The 22,910-nt window shown below is 42.7% G+C and overlaps 1 protein-coding gene and 1 long non-coding RNA gene across 3 annotated transcripts in view; one reads left to right on the top strand and one right to left on the bottom strand.

The window, feature by feature from the left end:
• The window catches only part of LOC141086215 (uncharacterized), a 133,471-nt gene extending 110,586 nt beyond the window's left edge, over positions 1-22,885 (bottom strand). The window contains exon 1 of the mRNA XM_073572047.1: positions 22,774-22,885. Coding sequence (XP_073428148.1) covers positions 22,774-22,820 — 47 coding nt within the window. The 5' untranslated portion in view covers positions 22,821-22,885. The remainder of the gene's footprint in view (positions 1-22,773) is intronic.
• LOC141086216 (uncharacterized) overlaps positions 5,870-22,910 on the top strand; it is a 35,089-nt gene continuing 18,048 nt past the window's right edge. The window contains exons 1-2 of one of the 2 annotated variants that reach the window (XR_012231545.1): positions 5,870-5,903; positions 8,794-8,893. This is a non-coding gene — a long non-coding RNA (uncharacterized lncRNA). Of the gene's footprint in view, positions 5,904-8,793; positions 8,894-22,774; positions 22,900-22,910 lie in introns of those variants that run through there. The other variant, XR_012231547.1, reaches the window with a different exon arrangement.

The raw sequence follows: 22,910 nt of genomic DNA, 5'->3' as shown, positions 1-22,910 counted from the left end.
CAGGTTGAATTGGAACTTGCTGGCGGTCCTGTTATGACCACCGCCTTTGTCGACTGTGGCTCCTCCATTAATCTGATTGATGCCCAAGTTGTGACTCTTAATAAGATAGGGACAGTCAGGTTAAAAGACCCTGTTAAAATTGTGGCTGTGGATTCATCCCCTCTTACCCGGGATGGAATTTGTTTTATGTCTGAAGTTTTTTCAATGAAAGTCGGTTCCACTCATGTGGAAAATTTAAGTTGTTTCATTATGAATAATCTGCCTGCAGGACTGGTATTGGGAATGCCCTGGTTGCAACGCCACAATCCTCTTATTGATTGGGTGAAGGGGGAGATCACCTGATGGGGATGTAATGATATTGGTCTGTGTTGTAACCCGGTTCCTTTTGTCAATCCGATAAAATCTGTATCTGTGTCATCTGTCGGTCTGGAGGGTATTCCGGAGTACCTGAGAGACTTTAAAGATGTGTTTTCCGAAAGCGAGGCTGAGGCGCTCCGACCACATAGACCATATGATTGTACTATCGATTTAGTACCTGGAGCCAAATTACCCAAGGCTCGTTTGTTTAATTTGTCCGGGCCTGAGCGCCAAGCTATGAAAGAGTACATTAAAGAAAGCCTTCGCAAGGGGCATATTCGGCCCTCGGTCTCACCCGTGGCAGCGGGGTTTTTCTTTGTAAAGAAAAAAAGATGGTGGGTTGCGACTGTGCCTCGACTTTCGAGAACTGAACAAAATTACTGTTAAGAACACGTACCCTCTCCCGTTGATTCCTGATCTATGCAATCAACTCACAGGGGCCAAATGGTTTTCTAAGCTCGATCTACGAGGGGCTTATAACCTTATAAGGATCCGGGAGGGGGACGATTGGAAAACAGCATTCCTGACAACTGAGGGTCTGTTTGAAAACCTGGTTATGCCCTTCGGCCTCACTAATGCTCCTGCGTTTTTTCAGAACTTTATTAATGTTGTTTTTTCTGACTTGATTGGACGTTACGTAGTCATTTACCTGGATGACATCTTTACTCTGAGGACAGTCAGTCACACTTGCACCATCTGCGTACGGTTCTTATGAGACTCCAGGAGAACCATTTGTATGCTAAGCTGGAGAAGTGCTCATTTTTTATGCAAGAACTATCTTTTCTGGGTGTAATTGTATCCGGGGAGGGATTCTGCATGGATCCAGGGAAGGTTCAGGCCATTACAGATTGGGTGCAGCCTCATGACCTGAAGGGGTTGCAGCGATTTCTGGGCTTCGCTAATTATTATAGGAAGTTCATTAAAGGGTTCTCGCAGGTGGTGAAACCCTTGACTGACCTCACTTTTAAGGGGGCAGATGTAAAAAATTGGTCCGTAGCCGCAAAAAATTCCTTCCTTGCATTAAAGAAGTGTTTTACTACAGCCCCTGTGTTGGTACAACCTGATTCGTCAAGACCTTTTATCGTCGGGGTCAACGCTTCGGAGGTGGGGGTGGGGGCAGTATTGTCACAGGGTCCCTCTACCCTGACTAACCACAAACCCTGTGCCTTTTTCTCTAAGAAGTTCTCTTCAGCAGAGAGAAACTAGGATGTCGCTAACAGGGAATTGTTAGCAGTTAAACTGGCCTTCGAAGAATGGAGGCATTTGTTGGAGGAGGCTGCTCATCCCATTATGGTCATCACTGATCATAAAAACCTGGCCTATATCGAGTCTGCTAAGAGATTGACCCCCAGACAGGCTTGGTGGGCACTTTTTTTTTCTCAATTTCATTTTACCATCACGTTCCGACCAGGGTCTAAAAATGTAAAGGCGAATGCCTTATCCCGAAGTTTTGATTCTGTGTCCCCTCCAGAACCTCCTTCCTCCATTCTTCAACCAGGAGTGGTTGTAGCCGAAATCTCCTCTGAGTTACAGTGAGAGATTCTGGAAGCACAAGCTCAAGCTCCCAGGAATAAACCCCCAGGTAATTTGTTTGTACCCGAACAATTCCGTCTCACACTCCTTCAAGAATTTCATGATTCTGTGTTAAGTGCACACCCTGGTATTGCAGCTACCCGGGGGGGGCAGTAGCTAGGGGTTTTTGGTGGCCCTCTATGGGTACTGATATAAAAAGGTTTGTGAATTCTTGTGGGGTGTGCGCGCGCTCTAAAAGCTCTCAGGTCCGGCCGGGGAATTGGTGCCTTTGCCAATTCCGGATAAACCATGGACACACCTGTCCATGGACTTTATCACTAATCTTCCACCTTCCAAGGGCAACTCAGTGGTATGGGTAGCGGTTGTTAGATTTTTAAGCAAGCCCACTTTGTGCCATTACCTGCATTACCATCTGCTGAAACCTTGGCCCGCTTGTTTATACAGCACATTGTTCGACTGCATGGAGTGCCTGTGAACGTGGTGTCGGACAGGGGTGTGCAATTTGTGGCCAGGTTTTGGAGAGCGTTTTGTATGAAGTTGGGGGTCAAGTTGTCATTCTCCTCTGCCTATCACCCGGAATCCAACGGACAAACTGAACGCACCAACCAGTCATTGGAGCAGATTCTGAGATGCCTGGCCTCCTCCAGACAGGAAGACTGGTGTGAGGTATTACCCATGGCAGAATTTGCATTCAACTGTCGGATTAATCGGTCTACCAGAAAGTCTCCCTTTCAGGTCAATTATGGGTTTGTTCCGCAGTTTGGGGAATTTTCCCATATGGATTCGGATTGCCCTGGTGCCGAGGGGATGGGACAACAATTAAAAACCCTCTGGAAGGAGGTGCAGGGGAACATCTCCAAAGCCCAGAAGAAGTTCAAACATTTTGCAGACAGGAGGAGGGGGGTGGTTCCTGCGTTGACAGTGGGGGAAAAAGTCTGGTTGTCCACCCGTAACATCAAACTTAAAATACCCTCTATGAAGTTGGGCCCCAAATTTATTGGCCCATACAAGATTGTAGAGGTGATCAACCCGGTGGCATATAGATTACAGTTGCCCACCTCCTTCAAAATCTCTAACGTCTTCCACAGGTCCCTATTAAAACCTGTGGGGACAGATAGAGAAGATCCCTCATTTGTGGCTCCACCAGTCTTGGTAGAGGGTCAACTGGAGTACGAGGTAGGGCGCATCGTTGATTCGCGGTGGGTGCGCCGGAGACTTCAGTACCTTATCCATTGGAAGGGATATTCCGTTGAGGATCGGTCGTGGGTTTCGGCCAGTTGGGTGCACGCTGATCGACTGGTGCGGGCTTTTCATTCCAGATACCCTGAGAAACCTGCAGGTCCAGTGGCCCCCCATTAAGAGGGGGGTACTGTCATGGTTAGGACATGGTTAATGTCCTGTTCTCACAGGGTTAACTTTTGCCGGCATCTCTTTGGATCTGGGAGGGGTATTTATACTCACTCCAGACTAGCATTCTCTGTCAGCTATACTGTTATTCTGGCTGTGTGTCTGACCGACCCCCCTGGTGTGCGTGTACTGCATTGCTTGTTTGATTCCCGTGTATGACCCGGCCTTTCCCCTCACTCTGAACTCCATCTCACGTTTTAGGTACTATTGTCTTCTCTGGTTATGACCTCCTGGCTTGGCTATTGTTACCCCGCTACCGTTTGCCCCTACTGTACCGTCTATTGCCACTTCCTGACTATCCGCTCTGTCTAACACTTGGGTACTGTCCTGCTATCTTGTGCATTGACCCCGGCTTGATCTGGTTTCCGCCCCTGTCTATGCCGCTTTGTAACTTGTCCAGTAGTTACCTTTCTAGGAGTTTCCCTGCAGCTCCTAGCTCTGTGGAGCTTACGCCACGCCCCCAGCAGTCACATGCTTCAGGTCCTGATAGTTTGAAGCACGCATTGTCACCGCTGTTATCTTTGAGCAAGGTTTTTGTACTCAGGACATGTGAACTGGCTCAGTGAGCGAGTGTAGTGCGGTGTTCCTGACAAATGAGTTCTAATTAGAAATTGTGGGTAATATCCTACGTTATTGTAAACTATTTCTGGCGATGCATGTGAGTTATAATGATTTAACTAATTGTTGTTAGATCTTTTTACATAATAATTTGTGGGAAGAGTTTAAGAACCTAATAATTGCAAGTATATTTTATGCCTGGATGAGTGTGTCGCTGTGTGTGAAACTGCACTATTCCCCCCCTTTCCCTATATTGGTGTTATGTACTTTTTAGAAATGCATTTTTCACAATAAAATTTGATATTGATTAATACATTGGCCTTCTGATTATTGTTTTTCTTGATCTGATTCTATGTGGTAGTTGTCAGACTAACTTAATTTCCTTCTATGACGGAATCACTGATTGGGTGGTTAAGGAAATGCTGTAGATATAGTATATCTTGACTTCAGCAAAGCATTTGACAAAGTATCTCATACAATCCTTATTGAAAAAATGACTAAGTATGGAATGGACAAGACAACTGTTAGGTGGATTCATAACTGGCTTAGTGATCGGACCCAAAGAGTGGTCATAAATGGCTGCACATCCAGTTGGAAGAACGTCTCAAGTGGGGTACCACAGGGCTCTGTCCTGGGCCCTGTATTGTTCAACATCTTTATCAACGATTTAGATGAAGGAATTGAGGGTAAACTGATTAAATTTGCTGATGACACAAAGCTAGGAGGGATAGCTAATACTAGAGAAGAGAGAGGATTCAAAAAGATATAAATAAACTGGAGAAGTGGGCAGCAACTAACAGAACGGTTTTTAACAGGGAAAAATGCAAAGTACTACATCTGGGCAATAAAAATGAAAAAAACATATACAGAATGGGAGGAATAGGGCTAAACAACAGCACATGTGAAAAAGACTTGGGTATACTAATAGATCACAGACTGAATATGAGTCAACAGTGTGATACAGCAGCAAAAAAAGGCAAATGCAATTCTAGGATGTATTAACAGAAGCATACAGTCTAGATCACGTGAAGTCATTATTTCCCTCTACTCCTCTTTGGTCAGACCTCATCTGGAATAGTGTGTCCAGTTTTGGGCACCACATTTTAAAAAAAGACATCAACAAACTGGAGCAAGTTCAGAAAAGAGCGACCAGAATGGTGACCCGTCTGCAAACCCTGTCTTATGAGGAAAGGTTGCAGGATTTGGGAATGTTTAGTTTGCAAAAGAGAAGACTGAGAGGAGACTTAATAGCTGTCTACAAATATCTAAAGGGCTGTCACATTGTAGAAGGATCAACTTTATTCTCATTTGCACAGGGAAAGACTAGAAGCAATGGGATGAAACTGAATGGGAGGAGACACAGATTAGATATTAGAAAAAACTTTTTGACAGTTAGAGTGATCAATGAGTGGAACAAGCTGCCACGAGAAGTGGTGAGTTCTCCTTCAATGGAAGTCTTCAAACAGAGGCTGGACAGACATCTGACTGGGATGATTTAGCGAATCCTGCTTTGAGCAGGGGGTTGGACCAGATGGTCCAGGAGGTCTCTTCCAACTTTACGATTCTATGATAGACTTTTATTAATCCTTATAGACACATGGAGAGTGTGAATTGTATGCATTAGCTTATACCATGTGTCTACGTCATACTTAGTGTTGTTGTTTGTCGGTATAACTTTGCGGTCACAAACAAAATGGCTCTGCACTGGGTTATGTGATATGTCATCCACTCATCCCTTAGCAAACACCCAGAAGGGGAGAAGAGGAGTGACATCACACACATCAGCAGATTCAGACCATAATTACTGCAGTGCAGTAATGTGAGCTAGTTGTACACTAGATTTTTGACAAATTTCAGTAGCTGCTCCCCCTAGTGTTTAAAAGTGGAAATACCAAACCTTTTAAAAATATTTTTCATACTTCATTAAGTTATAAACAAATGATAATATTTAAGAAAATTTAAACATTAATTCTTTACATTTTTTAAAGGCACCTTCCCTTGTTTTTTTTCTTTACAGGGGACAAGGGCTTCAATGGAAGAGGTGTAAGGTGAGTATAACTGTCTTATTTTTAAATAACATATATACTCGAGTATAAGCCGAGGCACCTAATTTTGCCACAAAAAAAACTGGTAAAACGTACTGACTCGAGTATAAGCTTAGGGTGGGAAATGCAGGAGCTACTGGTAAATTTCAAAAATAAAAATGGATTCCAATAAAAGTAACTGAGACACCAGTAAGTTAAATGTTTTTGAATATCCATATTGAATCAGGAGCCCTATATAACGTTCCATACAGTTCATGATGGGCCCCATAAGATGCTCCATACAAAACACGCCCCACATAATGCTCCATAAAGTTCATGATGGGCCCATAAGATGCTCCATAATAAAATATGCCCCGTATAATGCTGCACAAAGGATAATGATGGCCCCATAAGATGCTCCATATTAAAATATGCCCACATAATGCTGCACAAAGGATAATGATGTCCCCATAAGATGCTCCATATTAAAATATGCCCCATATGCTTCACAAGGATAATGATGGCCCCATAAGATGCTCCATATTAAAATGTGCCCCATATAATGCTTCACAAAGGATAATGATGGCTCCATAAGATGCTATGCCCTATACAGAAATATGCCCCATATAATGCTGCACAAAGGTTAACGATGGCCCCCTAAGATGCTCCATATTAAAATATGCCCCATATAATGCTGATTAAAGGTTAATGATGGCCTCATAAGATGATCCATGTTAAAATATGCCCCATGCAATGCTGCTGCGATTAAAAAACAAAAGATGAATGACATACTCATCTCTTGTTGCTGCCCGCTGCTCCTCAGCGTCGCTGACTCTCTGCAGTGACTATTCAGGCAGAGGGTGCGCACTAACCACATCATCGCTCCCTCTGACCTGATCATCACAACCAGCGGACCCGGAAGACAGCGCGGCGGTGTAACGGGGACAGGTGAATATGCATGGCTCACCCTCCCCCAGTCCTACTCACCCTCCTGGCACTGCATATCAGTCCCTGCATCTCGGGCGCCAGCATCTCTCTTTCTGTCTTCCTTCCTGCGCTGAGCGGTCAGTGATACCACTCATTAATGTAACGAATATGCGCTCCACGCCTGTGGGAGTGGAGGCGCATGCATATTCTTTACTTTAATGAGCGGTACCAAGTGACCGCTCAGCACTAGAAGGAACACAGGAGCTTAATCTCCCTCCATAAGTATTCTATGGGATTAAGGTCTTGAGACTGGCTAGGCCACTCCATGACCTTAATGTGCTTCTTTTTGAGCCACTTCTTTGTTGCCTTGGCTGTATGTTTTGGGTCATTGTCTTGCTGGAAGACCCAGCCAAAACCCATTTTTAATGTCCTGGTGGAAGGAAGGAGGTTGTCACTCAGGATTTTACGGTACATGGCTCCATCCATTCTCTCAATGATGCAGTGAAGTAGTCCTCTGCCCTTAGCAGAAAAAAAAACCCAAAACAGGTTTCCAACTCCATGCTTGACATAGGCAGCATTTCTCTTCCTCCAAACACAGCGATTTGAGTTAATGCCAAAGAGCTCATTTGACCACAGAACCTTCTCCCAATCACTCACAGAATCATCCAGGTGTTCATTGGCAAACTTCAGATTGTGCCTTCTTGAGCAGGGGGACCTTGCGGGCAATGCAGGATTTTAAACCTTTACAGCGTAATGTGTTACCAAAGGTTTTCTTGGTGACTGTGGTCCCAGCTGCCTTGGGATAATTAAAAAGTTCCCCCGTGTAGTTTTAGGCTGATCTCTCACCTTCCTCATGATGAAGAATACCCCATGAGGTGAGATTTTGCATGGTGCCCCAGATCTATGTCGATTGACAGTCATTTTGTATTTCTTCCATTTTCTTACTATTGCTCCAACAGTTGTCTCCTCACCCAGCGCCTTACGTATGGTTTTGTAGCCCATTCCAGCTTTGTGCAGGTCTATGATCTTGTCCCTGACATCCTTATAAAGTTCTTTGGTCTTGCCTATGTTGTAGAAGTTAGAGTCTGACTGATTAATTTAGTCTGTGGACAGGAATCTTTTATAAAGGTGACTATGTAAGACAGCTATCTTTAATGCAGGTAACAAGTTGATTACAAGCATCTAACTGGTCTGTAGGAGTCAGAACTGTTCATGGTTGGTAGGGGATCAAATACATATTTCTCATTGCAAAATGCAAATAAATTTATATAATGTGATTTTCTGGATTTTATTTTTAACATTCTATCTCTCAATGTTGAAATTAACCTACCCTTAAAATTATATAGACAGTTCATGTCTGTCAGCCGGCAAACTTACAAAATCAGCAAGGGACCAAATAATTATTTCCTTCACTGTATAGACGGTTTAGGAGAGTTGATCCTACTGACAGATTTACTTTAAAGCACCACTCCAGAGTGTTTTTTGATTTGCTGGAGTGGTGCTTCTAATGTAAACTCCTTGACCAAAGTCTTATATTTACCCACTGCTGTATTCACCTTTTTTGGCTCCATTGGTGTCCTGCAGCATCATCTTGTGACCGCAGCTTCTGACCAGCCAGGAGTCAGAAATGATGAGAGCAAGAATGAGGCTCTCATAGACTTGTATTGAGTTGTAACTTGCGGCTCACTCCAACAAACACAGGAGCGATCCGGCAGGTCACAATCTGCTGGAGGGAGACTGACGGGAGGGGCGATAATAGAAGATGAAGACAGCGGTAGGTAAGAACATGACTACAGGCAGCACAACCACCATCTCTAACACTGCAATAAAAAAAAACCCGCTGGAGTGGCGCTACAAGTAATACTACCTTTCACACGTGGGTTTGGAAGTGCGTGGCAATTTTGGTAATATACCATACCCAAAAATAAATGTCCCAGTTGAAACTGAAACTATTTCACATAAACTTAATTTTTTCTTTTAATTGTAGGAGCTTTGGGAACGAGAGGACCTATCCATGTAAAACTAAAGGTGACTCTTTCTCAAGAGCCAGACAAAGCGCAACTATTCAGCTCGGGCCTATTAGATAGGTAATTACATGTCTGTAGAGTCCATATATTCTGACATCAGATCGTACACAATCATATCATAATCACTGGGTCCATATTTTAAGAAAATAGCGAGAAGACATAAACCTGGATTTTGTAATGATTTTTTATAACAATTACCGTACATAAAAAACAGAGTAATGCTCTAATGTAAATTAAATGGTAACTGTATTTTTGCACACAATTGAGAACATATTGTGAGTCTTTTCATGTAGGTTCTGTATGAGATTTCTCCCATGGTGAATATGCCATATTTATATTCCAGTAAGACTTTATATTTCTATTCCAGCTAATGAGCTGAAAATCCTCTCCAGTCATAGTAATGGTTTAAATGGGTCTCAGTGCCTACTTTAAGAAATCCATTAGTCCCCCATTCATAACACCTACAGATACACTGTGCATATGTGCATGCAGGTCATTAAGCTATTTATCCTCGGTAGTAAGAATTACTGCGGGACTTATGCTAGAGAGTAAGAAAGCCACAGCCTGAACCCCCTGGGGTCATTGCAGAATAGTAAAGTGGGAAAGGTCCTGAACAGTACAAGCATGAGCTGCTGCGCTTGGGAAACAATGGAAAGGGACCCCTCATGGTGCTAATCAACGAGGTTCCTTTCTGATCAGATTTCAGTTCTGTAAAAACTCCTTTAAAAGGGAAGTTCTGTAGTTCTGCATACAGCGCTTTTTTTTCCCCTTCACAATCTGAGGAATCTGCAACAGAGACTACGGAAGACACCCCAGATGCAGAAATGATCAAAGTAGTGTTATCATTGGAATCATCCTCTTCAGCAGTAGCAGTGATTCTAATATTAGGACTACCGGGGTATTCAATTCTGCATCACTTACTGTCATGTATCACCAGCCAAATACAGATACCTGTGCTGTAGTAACCAGTGTCCGCTAGGGGGCGCTGTGTGGATGTCCTAGGAGAGAGGATGAAATGGCAGAATACTGAATGACCGTTGTGTATCTCAAGGTGGGTGGCCTTGAGATGGAGACTTATGTGGGTGTCGGTCAGCAGTGATACTGCCGAGGTGCTGTTTCAATGTGTCCGGGAGAAGTCTCCAGGTAGCTGGGGAGACGGGAGGACTAGTTACCTACAAATCCACCCAGGGGAGTGGTTGAGAATGATATTGAAAAGTGTGTGAGAATGGTTCAAGGACCTGTGGTGAATTCATAGCCATGTGACCCGGTGGGTGTGGCTATGGACCATATAAGATGGCCAGGGTAGGTAACATGGAGTGAATGCTGGGACCCAGTTGGTCCGTTGTGGAAGGTCCTGCTGGGAGATGTGTCTCCTTTCCTGACAGCACGTGAATGCTGTGTTTAATGGCTGCACATGCCTGATAGTTCCCTGGAGGGAATGGACATCTGCAGTGAGCTGAAGCAACCATGAGGGAACCCTGACGGGTGAGATAATGGTGAGGCTGAAGAGCATGCGTATGGAACATTGCATAACCTGCGTGACCACAGGCTGGACAGAGTGAAGCTCTGTCATGGACGCTATGCTGTTTTCTATTGCTTTGATGGTTTATGATGCATGAATAAACCGCATGGACTGAGATTGTTTATGGAAAACCCGTGCCGGATCTGGTTTTGTGGTGGCTAAGTGAGTATCCCCTACTTGAATAACAGCGCTACCTTACATACCATTTAAGAAAACAAGTTTGATAAACAGAATCAATCCTATAACCACCATCTCCAAAAAAGATAGGCACACTTTGTCTAAGGCAATGTTCACACTGCGTTTTTTTCTAGCTATTTTTTTCCTAGCGGTGTCACTCATCAAAATGCTGGTAAAAAAGCTCAAAGTGCTCAAAAGAATCTCCCCTATTAATTTCGATGAAAAATCAATTTGCTGTTCATATGTTTAGGCTTCTGAGCGCCTTTTAAACAGTTCAGGCTTACAAAAACATCTGGATGAAGAAAAGAAATTGCATGGCACTTCTTAGAAATTACTCCTAATACAATATGCTCCAAACTAGGCACTGCTCAATCCAACTGCTGCAAAACATGCTTCAGGGAAAAAAAAAATCTGCAGAAATACTTGAAAAACCTTTTTAAAACTGCTGCAGAAAATTATTCAGTAAAGCAAAAAATGTCTCAAAAACCCCCCATAAAATGAACATAATGCACAGCAAGATCAAAACGACTTTGCTGTGCACAAGTTCCATCTCACGTCACCTCTCTCAACCACTTCAGGATTTGGAAACTCTGAAGCGATTAAAAGAAGTGACACCCGCTCTCTATACTTGTAAATAAGATGCCAGAGGCAGAGCAGCCGCAAAAACAGCAGCAAAACCGCCAGCGAGACCATTTCAGGAAAAAGACCCCCAAAGTTTTCCTGAAGCTGCTTCCTCTAGGAAGACTTGCTGGTTGTGACGGCATCTAAAAATGTGTGAACATACACAAAGGGTATGCACACAAAGTGTTGATAAAGAAATAAAACTGAGCAGAAACTGAGAAGATACTGACCAAATTCTTCTCAAAAATTCACAACTCCTCCAAAAATTGAAGTTTCTGCTCATTGGCTGTGTGCAAAGTTTTTGGAGCAGAGACTGAAATCCTCCTCAAAGATTGAAGACTTGTCAAAAACATGGACCTATCACTCAGTTTCTGCTTCAAATTTTTTCAAAATTCTGCCAAAAATTGCATTGAAGAGTTAAAACATTTTTCAGTAATTCAGAGTTGCGCAAAAATGTTGCAACCTTTGGCTTGTCACACAATTTTCTTAAATGGGCAGAGCTGGGGCAAGACAGGAGCACGGCAGAAACGTGTCAAGCTTTAAAATTCCCTATGTCAGATACATTACTTCAGTCAGAGACTGCATAGAGGCACATGTCACTCATCAGATGCTTCTTAAGCATCTGTTAATGCATCAGGATCATCTGACTCAAAAACACCACCTCATTGAGACCAGAAAGAAAAATCGCTGGTCTTAATGAACTGGGGCCTTTTGTGCACATATCTCAATGAATGAGAGTTTACTGATGCAGTTTCCACTAGAAAACTCATCATTTTTGACTGTCAGAAAAAGCTCAGTGAATACACCCCAAGGCTATGTTCACATGCAGCATTTTTTTGCTGTTTTTTTTTTAATGCAAAAATGAAAGCTGCTTTTTACAGTACCAGCGAAAAGTATAAGGCTGAGTTCACATGTTGCATTTTCGCGTTTCCGCGGCGGTTTTAACCGCGAGATTTTGCCGCGAAAAATAAGCATTCCATGCATTCCTATGGGATTCCGCAATGCTGTGCTAATGCTGCGGTTTTTACCGCGGCGGAATCGCTTCGCGGTAAAAACCGCAGCATGCTCATTAATTTTGCGGAATCGTGGCGATTCCGCACCCATAGGAATGCATTGTTCTGCTTACTTTCCGCATGTGGCTGTGCACACCATGCGAAAAGTAAGCAGAACAATTGCGGATGGTACCCACGGTCCGGAGGAGAGGAGACTGTCCTCCGGGCTTTGGATACCATATCCCTGTAAAAAATAGAATTTAAAATAAAAAATATTGTTATTCTTACCTTCCGACGTCCCGCACAGCCTTCCCGCCTCTCTCCATGCTCTCGTTCCCAGTAATCCTTTGCGAAAATGCCCGCGATGGCGTCCGTTCTCACGGAATCGCGAAGTCTCGCGGTCATTCACGAGACGTCGCGATCCCGCGAGAACGTACGTCATCGCGGGCATTTTCGCAAAGGATTACTGGGAACGGCTGCGCGGGACGTCGGAAGGTAAGAATAACACCATTTTTTATTTTATCTTTTACTACTGATGCTGCATAGGCGGCCTCAGTAGTAAAAAGTTGGTCACACTTGTCAAACACTGTGTTTGACGAGTGTGACCAACCTGTCAATCAGTTCTCCAAGCGATGCTACAGATTGCTTGGAAAACGCTAGCATTTTGCAAGCTAACTACGCTTGTAAAATGCTAATTTTTCCGCGGGAAAATCACGGGAATTTAAAATGCGATTTTCCCGCGGAATGGAATTCTGGAATTCTCGCGGTAATTTCCGCGAGAGTTCCGGTACGTGTGAACTTAGCCTAAGATTTCAGAAATCTCATGCACACACTTGTTTCTTTTTTTCCTCACAAAATTTGAGCACTGCATCGATTTAAAAATCTGCAGGAAATCAATACTAATAAAAATATTTTTAACCCATAGACAGCAATGAAGGCATTTTTGCGTCATTTTTTGGTGAATAAATCTAACTTTAATTAACATGTACTACAGAAAATGCATACAGTTGAACCCAGAAGTTTACATACATTATTACATACATTATTTAAAAATACACATATGCATACTTTTCTCAATATCTGACATGAAATCAGAATAAACCTTTCCCGTTTTAGGTCAACTAGGATTACCATAATTATTAATATTTGCCAAATGTTAGAATAATGTGAAAGAGAGAGTGTTTTAAGGCATTTTTACTACTTACTGCAAAGTCAAAAGTTTACATACGTTTTGGTACCATTGCTCTTAGGCCGGGATCACACATACGAGAAACTCGGACGAGTCTCGCATCTTAATATCCGGCACTGCTGCCGGCACTCGGGAGCGGAGCGTGCAGCTTCATAGAAATACATGCAGCAGCACGCTCCGCTCCAGAGTGCTTGCAGCAGTGCCGGGTATTAAGATGCGAGACTCGTCCGAGTTTCTCGCATGTGTGATCCCGCCCTTAAACTGAATGACTTTGGTCAAACGTTTGGGATATCCCTCCACAAGCTTCTCATAATAGTTGGTCGGAATTTGGGCCCATTCCTCCTGACAAAACTGGTGTAACTGATCCAGGTTTGTAGGTCACCTTGCTCGTACCTGCATATTCATCTTTGCCCATAAAATTTCAATAGGATTGAGTTCAGAGCTTTGTGATGGCCGCTCCAAAACATTGACTTTGTTATCCTTAAGACACTTTGTTACCATTTTGGCAGTATGCTTCGGGTCATTGTCCATTTGGAAGACGAATTTCCGCCCAAGCTTTAACTTCCTGGCTGATGTCTTGAGATGTTGCATTATATTTGGAAGACGAATTTCCGCCCAAGCTTTAACTTCCTGGCTGATGTCTTGAGATGTTGCATTATCTTCTTTTCTCATGAATAGAGTTGAGCAAATTTGTTTGGTTCCCTCTTATTCGGCAAGCTATAGCTCTTACCGAATAAGCTGCAGAGAGAACCCGGCTTCCTGGATCAGCAGATCAGTGCCGCAGCTGCCTGTGTCGCGGCTGTGTCACAGTCACAGCACATGCATGGAGAGCCCAACAAACATGCAGCTGCGGAGCCGATCAGCCGGCGCGATCCAGGAAGCTGAGTTCTCTCTGCAGCTTATTTGGTAAGTGCTATAGCTTGCCGAGTAAGAGGGAACCTGAACAAATTCGCTTAACTCTACTCATGATGCCATCTATTTTGTGAAGTGCACCAGTCCCTCCTGCAGCAAAACAACACATGATGCTGCCACCCACGTGTTTCACAGTTGTGATGGTGTTCTGCCTTTTTCCACCAAACGTAACAATGGTCATTGTGCCCAAAAAGTTCAATTTTAGTTTTATCAGACCACAGGACATGTCTCCCAAAATTAAGGTCTGTGTTCCTGTGTGCACTTGCAAACATTAATCTGGCTTTTTTATGTTTCTTTTGGAGTAATGGCTTATTCCTGGCAGAGTGGCCTTTCACATGTTGATACAGTACTTGTTTCACTATGGATATTGACACAATCTTACCAGCTTCCACCATCATCTTCACAAGGTCTTTTGTCCTTGGGTTGACATGCATGCCAGACCAAAGCACGTTCATCTCTGAGACACAGAACCCGTCTCTTTCCTGAGTGGTATGATAGCTGGACTTTCCCATCTTGTTTGTACTTGTGTTTAATTGTTTGTACAGATGAACGAGGCACCTTCAGGTATCTTGAAATTGTACCCAAGGATGAGCCAGACTTGTGCAAGTCCACAATTCTCTTCCTGATATCTTGGCTATTTCTTGAGACTTTCCCATGATGCTACACAAAGAAGCAAAGTGTTTCAGGTGTGCATTAAAATACATCCACAGGTGTGTTTCTAATTAACTCAGATGTTGCCAAAAAACCTCAGACGCTTCCAAACGCACGACATCATCATATGGGAAGTCCACCATTGTTTAAAGGCATAGTAATCTTAGTGTATGTAAACTTTTGACTTTGCAGTAAGCAATGCCTTAAAACATTCTCTCTCATTATTCTGGCATTTGGCAAACATTAAGGCCATGTGCACACGGTGCTTTTTTGGTGCGTTTTTGCGGCGTGTTTTATGCTCGCAAATGGTCCAAAAACGCAATGGAATAGTTGTGCAGGGTAATTCAATGACAATCCTAAAGTGTTGTGCACATGATAAGTAAATTTCCATCCGTATTTGCAGCGTTTTATTTTCTGCAGCATGTCAATTCTTTTTGTTTTCTGCAGTGTTTTTGACTCATTGAGTCAGTCAAATCTGCAGCAGAAATGAAGGTGTAAAAAGGTTTGCGTATTTGCTGCATATTTGCTGCCAAAAATGCTGCGAATTGTCAAAGGAAATGATGTCGAAAGGAGGAAAAGTATGGGGGCAGAGAATGAGTGTGTGAGCTTAGAATGAATGTGTGAGCGGAGAATGAGTGTGTGAGCGGAGAAAATGTGTGTGTACCCATGCGACGAATAGCCCATAGTGATTGTACTTAGGCGTCGTCTGATGGGACTACTACTCCCATCCGGCTATGTCTTTTGTCACATATAACAGAGACCGCATGAGCCGATGATGGGAGAATAGTCTCATCATCCGGCGCCTGTGTTCAATTGTAAAAAAAAAAAAAAAAAAAAAAATCAAAACATTTACATAATTCCATACATATTCACATACAAAATACATACTGTACTCACCGAACACCTAAGCCCTGACGCCCGCATCTCCTGCAAACAATCAAAAACAATAAACCAACATATACTCCCGGTCCTCCGTAGTCCATTTAATACCCAGTGTCCCACGGTGATCTCACGTGTAGAACAGTCACATCGGGAGATGTGATCGCTCTACCCGGCCTCCGACGATACACTGAGGGAGCAATTACCTCTTGTCAGTGTATCACTGCGCTGCCGTGAGAGTTCACTGGAGTTAATCAGCTGATCAGCTCTGGTTCTCACGCAGCGGTGATGTGAGAGCACCGGAGCTGATGAACTCTGGCGAACTCTCACGGCAGCTCAGTGATACACTGCAGGAGTGATCACCTCCTGTCAGTTGCATAAATCCATATAATGAAGAGAAAAGAGGGCGGCACTCACCGTTTCTAAAATCCAATCTTTATTGTTGCAAATTAAAACATCTTAAGCAGGGAGGGTAGAACGGAAAGAAAAAGTCGGAAACAGCCATTTTGTTCTCCTTTGCGCTTCTACGGGTGCAACTGTTTAATGTATATGGATTGGCACCCGTGAATCCACAAGGGCAGAGTATTATGACAAGGTGATCACACGTAGTGGACATTTGGGCTCAGGTGTTGCAGCGATGCAGAACTTTTTCTCTGCAGTATTGACCTCCTGTCAGTGTATTGCCGGAGGCCGAGTAGAGCGGTCACATCTCCTGATGAGACTGTTCCCATGTGAACACACACAGCGGCGCACATCTGAACACCCCCTCATCCCAGCCTGCGGCAACGCTCCACTCTTGTCTCCTCCAGCAGCGACCCTGCTTCACTGCAGCCACCACCACCGGTAAGCAATAAGACGCATTGATTATAAGAAGCACCACTATTTTATTAAAAAAAAGTTTTTTCCGATTTTGCTCCTCAAAATTTGGAATGCATTTTACAATCCGGCGCATCTTATAATCAGCGAAATACTTTTTTTATTTATTTATTCTTTATTTTTTCTTTTGTGGTGAATGTGCCTATATTGGGATTTGAACTAACGTTTTTTTGGAACAAAATATCCATTTCTTTGGGAGAGGTGTCCCTATTACCTACTCCACTTACTGTGAGTCCCTTTTGCTATAAGCTACAAAAATGGCATTGCATTCATCTTTTTATTATTTTCTTTATTGAATTTATTTTGATTTGTTGCGCTATTATTGGTGTGCCTATATATCTGAATTATGTCAGATGATGTTATTTTTTATCAAACAAAAGACGCACACAGACTTGCGCTGTATTTCTTTCCCCCATTAAAGATGGCGCCGACACTGATAGTGTGCTAGTGCGCATGAGTGGGATTAATGTGATGTTTACATGTTAGACTTCCGTTCCTGCGCATTGCGCAGTGTGAGATGCCGATACATGGCGCGATTACAATGGTTACTATGGGGTGAGTCATGCTCATTCATATGCTAATACAGCTGCCGCTGATTTGAAATTATAGGACATTACTAGATATTAATGGTTTTTAAGCAGAGATTAATATCTTTTCATCAATTGAGGCACTTTTGCACGTTGCAGTATAAATGCACTTTTTGATTGTGCAATACATTGTTATTCAAGTTTTGTAAAACTATGTACATTATCTTATTGCTTGTAAATACCTGCATGATTGGTGAGCTTTAAATAGCACTCACTTTGCATTGTTACACTGCTTGAGAAAGGTCCACAACTCCCAGGACCGAAACGTCGCTGTATGGGTAACTAGCCAGATGGGCTAATAAATAGCACTTTGACTGGAACTCTTTTGGTGTGCTGCTTTCATCTTGAGGACTATATATTTTTTCACTTATATTTGTTTTGTGTATGAACATTATAAATTTGAACATGGTATGTAGTGACATTATGGTCTTCAATGGAGAATGAAAAAGAGGTTGAACAAGGAAATAACCACAATTATTTTTTTTTCCAATATCTTTATATAGCTCTATGGATTTACTAAAAGGCATGAAAAAACACACATATTTTCCACTACGTTTTTCTGCCAAGAGATGCAGAAACCTTGCAGAAATTTCGGCACGCAAATACGCAAAGTGCGTATGTAGCCTAATAATTATGATAATCCTAATTGACTTAAAACAGGAAAGGTTTATTCTGATTTCATGTCAGATTTTGAGAAAAACATCATGTGTCTTTTTATATAGTGTATGGAAACTTCTAGTTTCAACTACACTCCGTGACAGAAGTTATGTCGCTTATCCATGTTATGTAAATAAAAGCTTATAACCTGACGTTAAATTCATCCATTGGTTTTATAAATTATTCTTTTGAAAGCTGAAACCCTCCGAAATGTGGTTTAGGTTAAGAACATAAATTGTCATCAATGCAGAAATATTGATCATTAGAATGGTCAGATTTTGGCAAGACTAAAGTTTTGTCGCCTGGTCATATAATGCACCCAATCCCAGTTTACATCCTCACCTGTGCTCAGTAAATGATCGGTTAATTAGTGGGTGTGTATAAAAAGAAACCCAGCACCCAAGACCTTCACTTGAGCTGCAACTTGAGCTCTGGCAGCATGCCAAAATTCCACCCTGCGACCAAAGCCTGGATTATCAAGAGGCTGAAGACCAGATCCACTGCAGAGGTGGCTGGTACCTTTAACGTGTCTCAGCGTCAAGTACAAAGAATTAAAAAAATATTCGGAGAGACAGGAGAAGTGTTTGACAAGCCCTGGTCCGGCAGACCCCGCAAGACAACTGCTCAGGAGGAACGTTTGTTGGTTAGAAAATCCAAAGCAAGCCTTTCTCCCACTGCAGCAGAGCTCCAACAGGCCTGATCACCTCAAGTCCCTGTGTCAACTAGAACAGTTTGTAGGATTCTGTCTCGAAATGGCCTCCATGGTCGAATCAGTGCCCAGAAGCCAGCACTAAACAAAAGGCAAATAAAAATCCGTGTGGCATTTGCAAAGTCCCACAGCCTGCTAAACAGATGGACGCTGGAAAAGTGTCAGAAGGTGGATTTCTCTGATGAATCTTCAGTAGAATTACACCACAGCCGCCACAAATACTGCAGGAGATCTACTGGAGCCCATATGGATCCAAAATACACCCAGAAAAGAGTTAAATTTGGTGGTGGAAAGATCATGGCCTGGGGTTACATTCAGTATGGGGGTGTGCAAAACATTTGCAAGGTGGAAGGCAATATCAATAGCCTAAAATATCAAGAAGTATTAGCTACCTCTTATATTCCAAATCCTAAAAGGGGTCAAATTCTGCAGTAGGATGGTGCTCCATCTTATGCATCCATCTCTACAACAAAGTTCCTCCAGGCAAAAAGATCAAGGTGCTTAAGGACTGGCTAGCCCAGTCACCAGACATGAACATCATTGAGCATGTTTGGGGTAGGTTAAAAGAGGAAGCTTGGAAGACAAAACCAAAGCATATAGATGAACTCTGGGAGGCATGTAAGACTGCATTCTTTGCTATTCCTGATGACTTCATTAATAAACTGTATGAATCATTGTTGAACCGCATGGATGCAGTCCTTCAAGCTCATGGAAGTCACACAAAATATTAAATATGACTCTAATAGCACCACAACTTCATTCACCGATGTTATGCAACATATATTTGTATTTTAAGTTAATTATTTGTTTGAATATCACATTACTTTCTGTGGCCGACAAAACTTTTGTCTTGCCAAAATCTGACCATTCTGTGTCCATTAAATGATCAATATTTCTGCATTGATGGCAATTTATTTTCTTAACCTAAACCACATTTCTGAGGGTTTCAGCTTTCAAAAGAATAATTTATACAACCAATGGATGAATTTAACGTCAGGTTATAAGCTTTTATTTACATAACATGGATAAGTGACATAACTTCTGTCAAGGAGTGTATACATGTAATCCGCACCCAAAAAACACTGCGGTGAACATTACACTGACGAATTGTTGGGAATCCATTTACTTAAAAGGGTATTCTCAAGCTTAGAACTTATCGTCTGGCCTTATGATAGATTACTTCTTAATCACTGGGGGTCTGACCTCTGTGGTCCCCACCTATCTCGAAAAAGAGCCCCATGTGAATGGAGTGGTGGTCCATAATGTGCACTGCTGCTCCAGTGGACCCTCAGTGATCAGTAAATTATGCCCTATCCCATAAATAAGGGATAACTTCAAAACTTGAGAGAACCCATTTAATGCAATTGAATAAATTAATTTGACGCCTTATTTTGTTTCTTAGGCCGGGGTCACACTAGAGAGGAATACGGACGAGTGAGAGGCGTTAAAAGCCACGCATTACACACGGACAAATGATTCTCTATGGGGCAGTTCCCATCAGCTGTATATATCTCGTCTGTATTCTACGGTCCGTGCCAATCGCAGCATGCTGCGATTGTCAGCGTACTACGCCCGTAGTATGCCAATGCAAGTCTATGGGTGCGCTAAAAATATGCATTACACATGGACCACACGTGACTTGCGAGAAATACGCACCCAGTGTCCTTTAGAAAAGCCGGCAATTCAGTGCGCAATACAGTAAAATCACACTGACAGGTTTTATAACACAAACGAAAGAATATATATATATATATATATATATATATTTAGATTTCACAGAGTTCTTCATAGCAGAATAGCCGCTAATTCAATTGCCGGCTTTTGTCAAATCATTCCCCAACCCGACATGAAATGACACATGGTTAATTTAAGGGGTTAATTCGTTGTAAAAAAATGTGTGGGCTCCCGCATTAACAAATTACCGCGGGAGCCCACACATTTTTTTTTACAACGAATTAACCCCTTAAATTAATACCTACACCTCCCAAATTTTACACATCAACCCTCATCTAATTACTAATGAAAGACATACAAAAAGAAAAAAACATGAAATGAAATGGTTTACTGTATGTAAACCATGTGTCATTTCATGTCGGGTTGGGGAATGATTTGGCAAAAGCCGGCAATTGAATTAGCGGCTACTCTGCTATGAAGAACTCTGTGAAATATATATATATATATGCATTCTATGCGTCTATATCTATTCTTTCGTTTGTGTTATAAAACCTGTCATAGGGCTCCATTATATGTCCATTTTGCAAGCCTGCGAGAAAATCTCGGCATACGGATGCCATACGGATTACATACGGATGCTTACATGCGCAAAATACACGACCAAACCTTGATTACGGATGACATACGGATCACTATTTAGGGGTCATTCATCCGTATTACGCCTGTAAACTACCGACCGTATTTTGCGTCGGTTAGTGTGACCCCGGCCTTAAAATAATATCCAGGTTTTAGACGTTTATGGCACAGGATTAAAGAGGTTTCCAGAACCATGTCCCACAAGGGGTGGGAAACACATTGTATATCCTGTGAGCAGGGCCGGACTGGCCATGTGGCAATTCTGGCAAATGCCAGAAGGGCTTGTCTGGTCGTGGGCTGCCTTGTCTGCTACATTGTTAGCAGAATCTGTGCTCTCAAGACACCCATACTGTTAAGAGTGTGACGGAGCACAAAGTCTCCGACTCCGTCACTTACCCCAGGAGGCGACAGGTATCATAAGAAATATTGGTCTTGTTAAGTAAATCTTGCTTTCCTCCATCCAGGGTAACATATCCCATCTGGTGCTTGGGGACTGGGACAGCATCGGCCTGTGTGATTTCAAATGCCAGGGGTGAATTTCAGCCCCAGTCCGTACCTGCCTGTGAGAATAACCCTTTAGCCACATACTATCTTCACTACGTATAGTTAAATCCTTACAACTGTGTAACGGAGAAACACTTCATAACATATGGCTAGTTAGAGACATTTATTTCAGGAGGAGGTTGGTAGTTATTTGAATTGGCTTTTTCCATATGCTTTTTTACAGCTTTCTGACTTTACAGGGTCAAGATTTGAGTTGATTCCACAAGGTAGTTTCATGTTGCCACTTTTTTTTTTTTTTTTTTTTTTTAACTTTTCAAGGTTTTTAAAACTTTGTTACAATAAATGCTCAGAAAAGTTCTTTGTTTGAAGAGCAAAGTGAATGGAAATCTATGGTGCAGCTCAACTCTGAAATCCTTGTTAAAACCTCTCTGTGTGAACATATCCTTAGCATATGTGCACACGACATCTTTTTCTGGCGGGCGAACACACTGAATTGTCAAGAGGAAAATGCTTCAGAAAACACCATGTTTTTCCTGAAGTGACTGTTTTTATTGTTTGTGTTGTCAGTTCCTGAGCGCTTTTTGAATGTCTTTATCAGTCAGCAGGTTTTTTTTGAGCATTTTACCAATGATTTTGGGGCGTCTTTTTGTGCTGGTGTTTTTCTGGACATTTTTAGACTATAGAAACCAGAGATGATGAGGAAAATGCTCAAACAGACGCCCGGTCATCTTTGGAACTTGTGTTGTAAAGTATAGTAGAAGATGCCTGAAGAAGGATCAGGTCGCTTCATTTTAACACTTGGCCTCTTTGGAAACCTGAAGCAGTGAAGAGACGCTCAGGAGACTGAACATACGCACAGAAAGTCAGGATCATACAGAAATACAGATGAGCGCTTTTTTAAGCGTTTATTTAGCGCGTTCGGAGCGGAATCTGCTAAAGACGTTGTGCGCCCACATCCTAAAGGAGCAGCACAGTGCTGGGTGGATGCCATAAGTGCACAGATATTCCCTCCCTAGAAAGCCCTCTGCACATATGTCATCCAATAAACCTTAACAATATCTTTTATGGCACATTTGTTGGGGTCCTACAGAAGAAAGCTCCATGCAGCCCACCCAGGAGCTGTAATGCAGCCCTAACTATGTGCATGAGCCCCAACCCTGACAGACTGAAGCCCTATACAGAGCAGACAGCTGCAGCCGGCTGTATACAGGGCAGCTCCGGCCAGTGTGCGGTGTACACAGCGCCATGTATACTGGACATATCACCAGACACTAGGAAATGGCTGCGCACTACAACTCTCAGCATGCAAAGACACAGAGAGAGAAACAACTCGCAAACTGCTGAGGGAATTTACCATTCCTTGACTGCCTTGAATATGTTAGCCGCGCTGCTGCCTTCCATGCCGAGGTCGTTCCTGTGGTACCACAAGTCCCAGCAGTCAGTGTAGCACAGGGGGATGCCGCCGAGTCTCCGCTGCGAGGTGAGGAGTGT

The sequence above is a fragment of the Dendrobates tinctorius genome, unplaced genomic scaffold (assembly GCF_039654945.1).
Source record: "Dendrobates tinctorius isolate UK_male_01 unplaced genomic scaffold, ASM3965494v1 ptg000030l, whole genome shotgun sequence".
Lineage (NCBI taxonomy): Eukaryota > Metazoa > Chordata > Amphibia > Anura > Dendrobatidae > Dendrobates > Dendrobates tinctorius.
The sequence above is the reverse complement of the archived record's forward strand: the minus strand, read 5'-3'. Positions and strand labels throughout refer to the sequence as shown.